The sequence below is a fragment of the Rhamphochromis sp. 'chilingali' genome, assembly GCF_963969265.1.
Source record: "Rhamphochromis sp. 'chilingali' genome assembly, chromosome: 12".
NCBI lineage: Eukaryota > Metazoa > Chordata > Actinopteri > Cichliformes > Cichlidae > Rhamphochromis > Rhamphochromis sp. 'chilingali'.
The window spans coordinates 7,085,500-7,097,512 of record NC_137939.1 but is presented as its reverse complement, the minus strand read 5'-3'; the positions used below and the strand labels follow the sequence as shown (position 1 = coordinate 7,097,512).

Genomic DNA, 12,013 nt, shown 5'->3' with positions numbered 1-12,013 from the left:
TCCAAGACATGTCAATGTTAGGTCTTGGGGGGGCATATGTAAAGTTAATAAGAAGAAAGATTGCCTGGGTCACAAACACCACAGCAATGAACATCCACTGCCCGTGATATTTCATCCACCAGCTGTACAGCACTGGGAACTTGGTAGCTGTTTTGAAAATGCACACAATTAGAAATGCACGTACAACAAAGCATGCTAAGCAAATGGTGAAGAATAAAAAAAATGGTAAATATCTTAAGATACAAAAAGCATCTGTTGGTTTGCCAAAATAAAAAAATACACTAAGACTAGACAGACTGAGACAACCTAGAATCAGAAAGCACATTGGTCCTCCAGCAGATTTGACAACAGGTGTGTCGTAGTTAAGGGCAAAGAGAACAGACAAGGCCAGTGAGATGAACACCAAGATGAAGGCACCAACCATGATCCCTATAGCCCAAATGTCTGTAAATGGTATATACTCCACCACCCGCAGACTGCATGATGTACTTCCTTCTTCAGACCATTCTGTGTCTTTACAGGTGATGCACTTGGAGGGATTGTCTGTTTCACAAGAGAGATGGGCAGAAAAGAAGCATATGGTCATCTTTAAAGTAGACCCATGATACCTTTCTCCATTGAGAGTTCATACATGTATGTTTGTGTTTGTATTTAAACACACAATTATTAGTCATTTAGTTAGTCATTAGTCGTCAGTAGTCCGTTATCAGTAGTCGCAAGCACAAGATTTTGTAAAGTTCAGACTGATCAACTTGTAAGCACAGCTTATGATTGAAAAACTAGATCTACTATTGTGCCCTTAAATAAGCAAATATTTAACGTATTGTTTAACAAATGTTTATTTCTTCTGATGTTTGTCCCATCCATTGTCATGTTACAGTTCTCATGACCTCCGTGGTGGCAAGCGGTAGAAAAGGTGTCCATCGGCACAAAATTTTAGTTATGGAAATTATATGTCGTACAGCCAATCAGAAAGCAGGCTTAGAGGAAGAGATAACATCATATTGTTGATGAACTGAGCCGTACCAACATTCAAGCAAAGATTGTGAACCATGCAAAATTGCTTTAAAAATAACAAGAATTTAAAAATTAAAGCTTCAAAGGTGTTTATGTCTGTTTTAAACTACAAACATTTGACCTGTGATACACTATGCTCTCTAAAGATCTTCCTTCACGTTAAACCTGCCCTGTACTTTACAGTTTGCACCTTAGTGTAAATCTATCACGACTAATAATTGGCTGCTTTTATATGAGCGGTGACTGGAACTAAAATGGAAGACTATGGCTTAGTCTATATGAAGACAATAATAGTCTTTAAAAAGCATAACTTTAACTTCCATTACAAGTGACAGCACTACTTTCACTCTTTTTCTACTGTCATTCAAAAACAGTTTACCTGTGCTGTTGATATAAGTCCCACGTGGACAAATTGTGCAACTGAAGCAACACTTGTGGATTCCAAGTTGTGTTTTCTTGTAGCCTATTTTACATTCTTCAGAACACACTGAAGTTGGTACCTACACAAGAATATTGGGTGTAAAAAGGTCAGAAGAAGATACTGCACTTCCGTACCATTTACTGTAACGGTAAATTACGGGGAAAGTACCAGTCATTAAATATATTCACACAGGTTTTTTGAATTTCTAAAATTGTTTTGTAACATGTAAAAGTATTTGCCTGTTATATCTAGACAGCCATGCAAATCACCTTATGAACACCTACAACTGGTAGCTGCCGTGTGCTTATATCTAGGTAGAAGTCTAAAAAACTAAATTGCTAAAACTTAATTTTATTATTAATCTTTGTGTTGAAAAAACAAATAAAATAACTTATTACTACTACGTACTTGTGCACTTGTATGCCACTGAATTTTGGTGTCGTTGATGAAGAAATGGAATGATGGATGACAAGTATAATAGCCCACTTACTGCACATCACCACTGGGGCCCCAAAAAACGACTGAGTGGGATCCAAACATGGGGTCACCATTCTCATCAAACTGAATGGTTTGGTTTAAAAGGGTAAAATTTGTCTTCCTCAACTCTGTAAGAACCTGATGTTGGAACACAACAGTAACACTGAGTTCACAATGACTGAGGTTTGGACAAACACAATTTGCTTAACCTAATAATTCTGTCGTTTTTATTATTATTAGGTTTAACTAACTCTGAGATTCCAGTTAGCTTATCACATACTTCATATACACTATCACTGGTTTTACTACGGATAAGAACAATTATTCACTCTTAGATCATTTTCAAAAAGTAAAGTGAGAAATGATCAAATAATTAGAATGCTTACCATATGGGGGTAGACTGTAATACTGTCTTTACATCCATCAGCTCCACATTGTAACATATTGTGTAAGGCATGAGCAATGGAATACACGGCAGAATAAACAGGAAAAGAGAACGATGGATCTGCATCAATGATTTCCTCAGCAGTCAGGCTACTGCAGTTGCAAACCTGATTACAAAACTTCTGTTGCTCTGCATTTTCACAGTGGTTCTTGGCCTTGAAAGAATGAATGAACTCACTAAAACCAGGTATTGACATCTTAGGCTGAGCAACCCCAAGTACAGTGCCAATATTTTTGCTTCCTTGTATCTGGTCTATTATTTTTTTGTTTAGGGACCATGTATCAGTTGCTATCCACACCTTGTTTGTAACATTTTGTCTTTTTACTGACTCCATGAGTTCTTCAACAGTCCATTCAGGTGCAAAAACAATAATGATATTAATGTTTTTTGCATCAATCTGTCTAAACATTAGACTGTAATCTGTATCTTGATCAAGGCCTTTGCTATATGCAAGGCAGATGTCAGTCTCATTAATTGCTTTTAAAAACAAGTCCAGGCCATCTGTTCCATAATCATTATTAACATAAAGAAAAGCAACCCATTTCCAGTTGAATCGCTTGACAATACTAACAATGCCTTTTATGACCTCTTCATTGGGATGCACTGTTCTTAAGAAAGAGGGAAAGGTCTGTTTTCTTGAAAAGATTGAACTGGAAGCTCCATAACTGACCTGTTAAGAGCAACAGAGAAAATGTCATTGTGATCATTAACAATAACCAATCATTTATACTCCTGAAACTTGTATTATTTTAAACATGGAAAACATCATTTCTTGATTTAACTTTTGTAAAGACTATTTTTTAATAAAAAATATTGATCTGGTTTAAAAAATGTCAAAGTACATAAGGGCTCATAGGTTTACCATTGGAATGAGATTCATCATGAACAGTGGGGCTACAGCTCGTGCCTGAGGGCTTGTATAGGTCCCGATCACTGCTATCACTTTGGATAAATTGTGTGGTTCTTCCAGAGGGCGCATAAAGCCATTATCAGAGATTAGGTTTAAAGGTCCTGGGAAACTCACAAAATCTGTGCAGTGGTCAAAGATTTCATAGCCAAGTGACACATTTGGCAGTAGCTTGGTAGAATTGTTGATTTCTTCTACAGAGAATCTCATCATTTGAAACCTTCGATAACTGGACAGAATAAAAGGTGCACTGTGGGCAGATGAAGGACAGTAATAAATTCCGTTGCAATGCTTGTAGTAAATATGTGCAATTTTGGACATCCCTAAATAATTATGATCATCTAAAATAGGATTTCTAGCTAAATGACCATGTCAGCAGTGCTGACTTTAAAAAATAAATATTAATAACACAGCAATTCATTTCACTGGTTTAAGATTTCTATTACCAGTTTAACCAGCGTCAAGTAAACTTTTTCTGTTTTTATTAGTTTTATCACAAGAAAGTACCCAACAGAGTTTAACTAACCTGGAGCAGTCAATGGCTTCTGGTCTTTGATGAAGAAGAGAGTCATTCAGCTGATGAATATTAAAAAGTCCACCTATCAAATAATCTCCTTCCACCCAAAACTCAGATGTTGAAACAGTGTATTGAGCCAAAGCATGTAGAAAACACCCCAGTATACAGTGATAGACAACAATGCTCTTCATTCTCAAAACAAGAAGTATTTACCAGTCTACGGTGAGCCTTAACACTCTGTCTGATGTTATGAGCCGCTGGTAATGCTGGAGCCTCTGAGGAATATCTATCATTGAAGGATTCACAAATCAGTATGCAAAGATCAGCAGCTAAATGGCAACTTTGTCTCATTAATCTGATAATGCTGGACACAACTCAAAAGATAACAATGAATTTCCTTATTTTATAGAGGTGACCAAATATATTCAGATTCCAGTCATATGTGCCATTAACTTAAAATACAAAAATACATTTTGATTACGATAAACAGAAATGCACTGGACCTCTCCAACTGTCTTTAGTTGCAAGGCTACCCTTTTCCATGAATACTTATAAAATATGAAGCCAAGATTCAAATGCACTGTTCAAAGGGACACAGCCTCTTTAATAGCATTTGGAGTGAAAAAATTACACTTAAGTTATTAAAATCAAGTTTCTGTTTGTAACTGTAGCACAAGAAAATAACATGCAATTCCATGAAAAACATTTAATTTATCAGATCTGGAACCCAATTTAGCAGTTTTACTTCCATAAACTTCAACTGAAATAGTTTTTCACACTCAAACAGTATGGTGGTGGATGAAAAAAAAATAAATCTTAAAAAAAAAAAAATTATATTTTAAAATATATATATTTATATACACACAAACCCAGACAACCCTTTGAAACACAAACTTTTTACAGGAAATTTTTTGATCCCTTACTACAGTGCTGATCAATGTTTAATAATCACAGATTTGCAGCATTTTGAAAAAAAAAAAAATAAATCAACTGGTTCATAGAAAAGTATGTGATCGCCACCCACTTCATCCATTTCTTTTAATAAAAGCTCTCAATCTCTGTTTTCTTATGTTTCCTCTGAAAAAGAAAGAGAACAACAGTTTGCTTGGAATGACTACATTTACCACAACTCTTAAAAGATTTTACACAGAATGTGAAAGACAACAACAGCCAGTCTACAAATTCCAAATGAGCCTCAGTCTTTGAAACAAAGATTGCTAAATATTTCAAAGAGATGGGGTCATTGAAATAAACTTGCTTGATTGACTGCTCTCAAATAAGCCACATTATGAATTTATCTGGAATACTGGTTATGCACTTTAGGACACATTAGGTTTTGAATAAATACCCACTTAACGGTCTAAAAATCTGAGGTAAAGCAAATTCATTGACTTGCCATTTCATGTTAATTGCTCAGTCACCCAATTTATCTCCCTGGGGTAATTACACCCAAAATGATTTCCATCCCAGTTTCCCAGTAGTTAAACTCTACGAAGGCGGAAAAGTAGAAATAAGTGATTTAAGAATGACTGCAGACTACAGGCAACTACGTTATCTGGGATTAGTGACACTCTCCTTGAATTACAAAATTATACAGGGTAGCTAACAAATCAAATGGACAATCAAATTTTTTAAACATTGTGCTGGCTGGATGTAATTCATTTTATAGATTAACAGGAAGTTTTTTGTTTTTTGTTTTTTTTTTGGGGGGGGGGGGGCCTTCATGAAAGAATATTCACGTAAAAAGCAGCCAATTTTTCCAGGTATCTTTATTTAGAACAAAGGACAAGCGCCAGAGATATTTAAGTCAGAGCAGCAGGATATTCTCATCACGAAGATGAAAATTTTTTAATTTGAAGACTCTTGCATTTCCATCTGATATCACGTTAACAACTTTATCATATTTTTGTAAATGAGAAATTACATGAATTAAAAGTTAGTGAATTTTAGAGAGGGGGTGTACTGGAATAAACCAGTGGAAACAAAGCATAACAAAACAACAACAACAAAAAAAAAAAAAATCACTCATTTTACTGCAAATTTCTTTCAGTTTTGATGTCTTTACTGTTACTCTTTAGGGTTAGAAAGGCAAAAGGTAGCACTTAGTCCTAACTATTACTGAGTAACTGCAGATCAATCCTTGAAAAACAAAACAAAAAAAAGCCCCCAAAAAGCAAACAAACAGAAAAAAACCCTCATTAGACAAAGGGAGTAGTTTAGATTTTTAGACTAATTTGATCCATGCTGCTCGTATCCTCGTCCAACACTGAGAACACTGTGGATCAAAACTTGTATTTTTCATGTTTTCATGTTACTGTTCAACTGACAAAAAGAAAATACATCTCTAACCCTCATCATTCCCCAATGGCTGTGGCCAATAAATTTTAAATGCAACAAAGAGGAAGGGAGAGTGGGAGTTTTTTTAACTAGCAAAAGCTTTCCCTGTGTCTTCCTTGCCTTTGTATGTCCTCTTCCCATGTGTGAAGGGTAGGTATCTGTACTTGACCATATGCTAGAAAAGACAAGGAAGTAAAAAGGATAGTTAGCAACACTTACTTTAAGGCTTGTGCATACACTTTTAGTGACTTAGCATATTTTACAACACATTCAGAATCACAATATAAACTGCACTGCAGATAACAACAATGACACCCTTTTCATACAATAAAGGTCCTTCAATAAAATATAAGGTTAAACCTGTGGCTCTGTCTAACCCAAAAGCAATTTGTGGACTGCAATGTTTTTATTGCACTGTAGGCACTTTCAGACCAAACTGTCATAGGGACACTGGGCAACTCACTCTTGAACAACATATCTTCAGGAACAGTAAGATTCTAACAGTAAGACTCTAACAGTAAGATTTAGTTATGCAACAGCAGGGAAGCAGTTGGTGTAGGACTATTGTTCAATATTGTTAACTGAGTTCAAAGAACTGTAATAGTCCTGTCCTTGCTTGCTGTATGTATATAAAAAAAAATGCAAGTAACCTTGGGGTGTGTGAAATGATTGTTTACAATGGCTACTCCTCTGAGATTAAAAAAACAAACAAAATCCAGCTATGTAGGCTCTAACACAATGACTTAATTGATTTATGACATAGTATGATATCATATCTTGATATAGTATCTTTATTACTAGGTGATTTTTTTTTAAATTAAATACAATTATACTCTAAGATAAATGCTAAACAGACATTTATGAGTTGTGCTTTAGGCATCATTACCTTCTAATTAATGAGTTCCAGTGACTTTGGCTTCTCAGTTAGACATACTTATTGTCACAATATGTTTCAAAATACATCATGATGTCACTGGTCGGAATACTTAACTCAAGGTTTCAAATAGGGACTATGGATGATGAAAACATTCCTCCAGACCCAAAGCACCCTATTACTGTTAATCTAATGCAGCTATGATCAATATGTACTAAGCAAAGAGATGTATGTTTGTACTTACTTTAATCTGCCTCTTCATGGTGATGCAAAAGAGCATGATGAAGTACATTACAAGTATAGGCCAGAATACTGGCACATTGAAGGCATCAAAAAATGTGCAAATCATGGCGATGACGATGCCTTTTGTCGCTGAATGCCTGAAAAGAAAAGTAAACACACAGTCAGAGTCAAAGTGTTATCTTAAGCAACAAGAACAAGGAGTCCATGTACAGCCGTGTACAGAAGAACAAGATTATGTAAGTTATAAAGAGAAAGAGAATGTCTGCATATAGAGTAGACAGAGCGCTAAAACTTTTATCTGGTTAGGCTTTTGCATTTTAAAATGTTTCGTTTGAAACTAGACCGCAGGCTTGAGATTCTTTTAAGAGTAAAACAGAGTGAGACCTTTCTAATAAATAGGTCCAACACAGACTCTCTTGAGAACTGACCAGCTACATGTACTTTAATTGTATTCCACAGTATCTAAGATAATTTGTACTGCTGTATTTGTTTGTTTTCTGCCTAAATCTTTTACACAGTACTAAATCACTAGGTACGGTTGGAGATTAACAAAGAGAAGGTAGTGGAAAATGCAACAAAGTGTAGTCTGACACAAATTTGAGTAGAAATCAGAAAGATGTTCTTAGCAAGACGTAATAAAATATAAGACTTAAAATCTTTAGTTTAGTCAGCAACCCTCCAAACAACAAATGAACAAATAATTTAATCCTGTAATTGTTATATCCCAGTATCCACTTAACATGGGTAAGCATGTTACATTGAAAGTCAAATTGTTTTTAATCAAGCAGATAAACATGCAAAGGGAACAAAGATGATATTTTCATGCATCAGGTACATATCTGATATAAAGAAAAAGATATCAAGCAAATGTGTGTTTTCCCCCCTTTCTTCTTTAGTATATAAGAGAACACAGTATTTGTAAATGCAAATAAGATTCAAGGCCTAACACATAATTTGAAATTGGTACAGCACAGAATGGCAGAAATCGATGCTAAGTTAAGCTACCAGCAGGTGGTGAGTAAAATTTATTGCTGCTGTGAAAATAAATTAAGTTGTGGTTTTAAAAATCTGAAGAAAATGTTTGTATTTAAACTATTTTTGGAAGTCAAGGTTACAGACACAATCTTTATGTCAATGAAGTAGAAATTAATTTGAGACAATGAGGTCAAATCAAAATAAACAAAAATGACTCAAACTCTGTGTCTTTAGTTTCACCCTAAAATGCTACACCCATTTCTAAAGGAGCTTTGCTTAATATAATCTTTCAGCACACAGGTTGTTCTAAAGAAAATAATTTGCAATTTCCCTGGGTGACCATGTTGAACTCTCACCAGAATTTGAATTCAGGCAACCTCCTGATGAAAGGGCGGAACTCCTCGTTCTGCTTGGTGGGAAGGGATGGGCCCTCATCTGTAGATAATATAGGTTACTAGTTGAGTTATCCCATAACAGCAACAAGAACATCAACAACAACAATGTACACTTTAGAAATAGGACAATTTCAGTTACATACAGTAAAAATGGCTAATTCATATATTTTTTGGGAACAGTCACAACTGTACACATTCCATTCAAGGAGGTCACTTGCTCATAAACAGAGTGCTACTATAAAACCACATTTGGCTGCTCCACGCCAACTGTGCATGGTATAAAATATAAATAGTAGGAGAGCAAGAATAAATAACAGACGACAGGAATATATGCAAAACAGAAGGAAGACACACAATAGAAAGGCACGGATGAGAGAACATTTTGCAAAGTGCCTAAGAGTAGTAGTAATAGATGGCACAAAGGAAGAAACTGTTTGTGGGACTTTGTTGTCTACTGAGATGCAGTGCCCTTTCTGTATCTATATGGACTCAAGCATTTCAGTTTTGAGATACGTACTTGTAAATATGCAAGTGTACAGTAATAGTCTATTGTTCCAGTAACTATTTTAAAATCTTTCATAATAAATTGAAAGTTATATTAGAAAATTCTCAGAAAAAAAAAACCCAGATTGGGCAATTGCTGGCTTAGACTTTTGATTAGATGCAAGTACTAAGGTCTAAATGAACAGTTTAGTAATACTCCATGAGGTAGCCTACTTCCATGTTCACATCACAAACACTACTTTAATGAGACCGAGTTGACTAACCTTCTTCAAGCAGTGAGGGATCCACTTTTGGCGACAGAAAAGCAATGAACAGGTTGAGATGGTAGATTCCCAAAGCATATGTTACTATATACCAACCCTGAAAAGGAGCATCAGAAAATAACCTTATTAAAGGACATCTTTGCTAGAGTCAGTCAAGACACATCAGTCAAGACATATAAGAACTTTATGATATAAACACCTAACGAATAGAGCAATATCCCAGTCAAAACAAGACAATAAAGGCAGAGAGATTTACTATGAAATGCATTATTTTACTTTTAATGAATAATAGCAAAATGAAATAACCTTGATCTGAAAGTAAGATACAATTGGTTAAAAACTACTAGAGGTGAATGAGGATTTCAAACCCTCTTTATAAAGAGTTGGCATTTTAAACTTGATAAAGATAGTATTTATTATAGGCCAAGCAAAAAATTTAAGTATTTAGAATTCCTCATTAACATTTTTAACTTGGCTGACTAATTGCAAATAAATCTGAAAAACACACAGAAATACACAATTACCTGTAGTAGATACACTCTGATCATGTAGACAAGAGTAAATAGTAGAGTTCCTGCCCACCGCATTGCATAGAATGGTGTTGACTTGTCTAGCCATGACTGATAGACCTGTGACAAAAAGAAACCAGAATAAACATTGCAGAGGTGCTGAAAAACATGAAGTTCATATTTATCTGTTGTGAACATCAGTTCTGACGTACTTATATTTGCAAGTCAGTTTTAAAAATGTCTCTACTGAGATTTGGCTCAATGAATGCTAATGTTTAAAATGGTAAGTCTTTGTTTAATGACTTGGTTCAAAAAGGCATTTTAAAAAGACAGAATTTTCACAATCGGTGTATCCCTAAATTTAAACCTATTTAAAAGAATATGATATTCTTGATCTCACACATTACCTGTCCAACTCGTGTGAAAAAGGCAGCCACAACAGAAGTTTTCCCATGGATTGACTCCCCAGCACTGTCCCCTTCTGACATTCTTATTGGAAGGACAAAAAGATTTTGATTAGTGGCGTATGAACTTAATCTACTTTAATAAGAGTACTGCACAATACTCTTATTCAGCATGACCATGTCTACCAACGGCCCCAGTTGAAGATACAAAATGGAGGTGATAAATTGACAAATGACAAACTCTTCTGTGCCCATTTTGTCTTAAAGGATTCGGAAATAAATACCCAGTAAAACGAAAATTTGTGAACGATTTTACCAAGAACTGCACATTTTGGAACACACGTTTCGTTTCAGTTTGTGTAATATATACTCTGTAAACTGTGATACAAGTAAATACAATAGACATAGGCTGTCCGGAAAGACCTGTATCTGCGAGGTGCATATGTCCAGAAGAGGGGTTAATCAGAGTGATCAGATAACTATCAAGGCGCAAATAGTCAAGGTGACAAAATCTTTGTAATTTTCTTTAAATAAACAATTTAAATATGTATCTCTGTAAATTAAATCTAACCCTAGGTCCTTTAATAGAATTTTAATTGATTAGCTGATCATAAATATTCTCGGTGCGCTTGTCGGTTACTCACCAAAACAACATTTATATCCACTGTAGCCTAGGTTGATTGCTTAGATAACTACGCATTACGCGTTAGGACATTTAATGATTTGCTATCTTTATTTTAATGGGGAAAAGAACAGGACCGTGACGAGCTGTGGTTGTGCCTGGTTAGCATTAGCTGCATAACTAGCTCACAGCTTAAGGAAGGCAGGATAACATCTAGGAAGCAATATCTACCAAAATAGGCTCATTTGCAAAATGGAAAATAACTACGATGTGCACTACAACTTCAATAAGTTGTACTAGAGGTATTACTTTATCTTATATTATTTTAAATTCTTCGCGTTAGCTTAGAAATTAGCCCCGAAAGCGGTCCTAGCCGTCGAAACGTACACTACCTTTGGCCCCAGTTAACGTTTGTATGGGTGATGTAGTTTTGTTCAGCTTCATTTGACCCCCTTCAGCCGTTAGAATGAAAGTATTAGACTACATTTCCCACAACTCCAATTGGGCACATGTAAAAGTATGTAAAAAATAATTTGTAGTTTATTATTGACTACTCCTAGATTGCAAGAATTGGTTTGTGTTCACATTTAAACTACAACACCCAGCAAGGGCTTCACAAAATTGACAACTCACTTCCGGTGCTACGTTGCCAACAGTTTCACAGCTAGCTAGCACAGTTAAAATATAACCATTCTATACTAAACACCTCCATATTCAGTGAATGATGCAATCACAATCAATGTTGATTCTTCGATTCAATACCTCTTTGTGTCTCTCAGCTGTATTAGCAGTTACAGCGAAAATTGTCAATGGCAGTTCTTTCTTACCTGATACGGCCGCTGTGACACTACCCGGCTCTACCTAGCTAGCTAAACTAGCCACTTCTCGTGTAAACTGCTGTGTACACGTCAATACTTCCGCGAGGATACCACAGGCTGAGTAGCAGAAATCCGACCACCTCGATTCGCTATGACTCTTCAGACCTCAACGATCACAAACGAACCGATTTCTCGGTTCAAATAATAAAAAGTCAGCGCAGCATCAGAATGTTTCCTCTGGTTGGCCTGTTTCCTTAAACATTCAGTACTATTTCCGACCACTGG

General features: G+C 35.6%; 2 protein-coding genes across 4 annotated transcripts; both read right to left on the bottom strand.

The window, feature by feature from the left end:
* Positions 1-411: 411 nt before the first annotated feature.
* LOC308408068 (taste receptor type 1 member 1-like) lies at positions 412-4,209 on the bottom strand. Its single transcript, XM_080900139.1, has 7 exons — positions 3,998-4,209; positions 3,794-3,843; positions 3,223-3,517; positions 2,302-3,030; positions 1,929-2,053; positions 1,397-1,517; positions 412-543 (listed from the first exon to the last, which is right to left on the bottom strand). Exons 1-6 carry the CDS (start codon positions 4,133-4,135, stop codon positions 1,481-1,483), a joined length of 1,374 nt encoding a protein of 457 aa, XP_080756265.1. The 5' UTR covers positions 4,136-4,209; the 3' UTR covers positions 412-543; positions 1,397-1,480.
* A 153-nt stretch (positions 4,210-4,362) lies between these two features.
* On the bottom strand, positions 4,363-11,977 carry rer1 (retention in endoplasmic reticulum sorting receptor 1). Of its 3 annotated transcripts, XM_080900142.1 has the most exons (8): positions 11,738-11,977; positions 10,292-10,373; positions 9,900-10,004; positions 9,376-9,472; positions 8,570-8,648; positions 7,240-7,375; positions 6,242-6,296; positions 4,363-4,861 (listed from the first exon to the last, which is right to left on the bottom strand). In XM_080900142.1, exons 2-8 carry the CDS (start codon positions 10,370-10,372, stop codon positions 4,851-4,853), a joined length of 564 nt encoding a protein of 187 aa, XP_080756268.1. In that variant the 5' UTR covers position 10,373; positions 11,738-11,977; the 3' UTR covers positions 4,363-4,850. The 3 variants fall into 3 exon arrangements, with proteins under 3 accessions (XP_080756268.1, XP_080756266.1, XP_080756267.1); XM_080900140.1 differs by lacking the exon at positions 4,363-4,861 and having other exon boundaries at positions 5,539-6,296; positions 11,738-11,974; XM_080900141.1 differs by lacking the exons at positions 4,363-4,861; positions 11,738-11,977 and adding an exon at positions 10,933-11,304 and having other exon boundaries at positions 5,539-6,296.
* Positions 11,978-12,013: the final 36 nt, after the last annotated feature.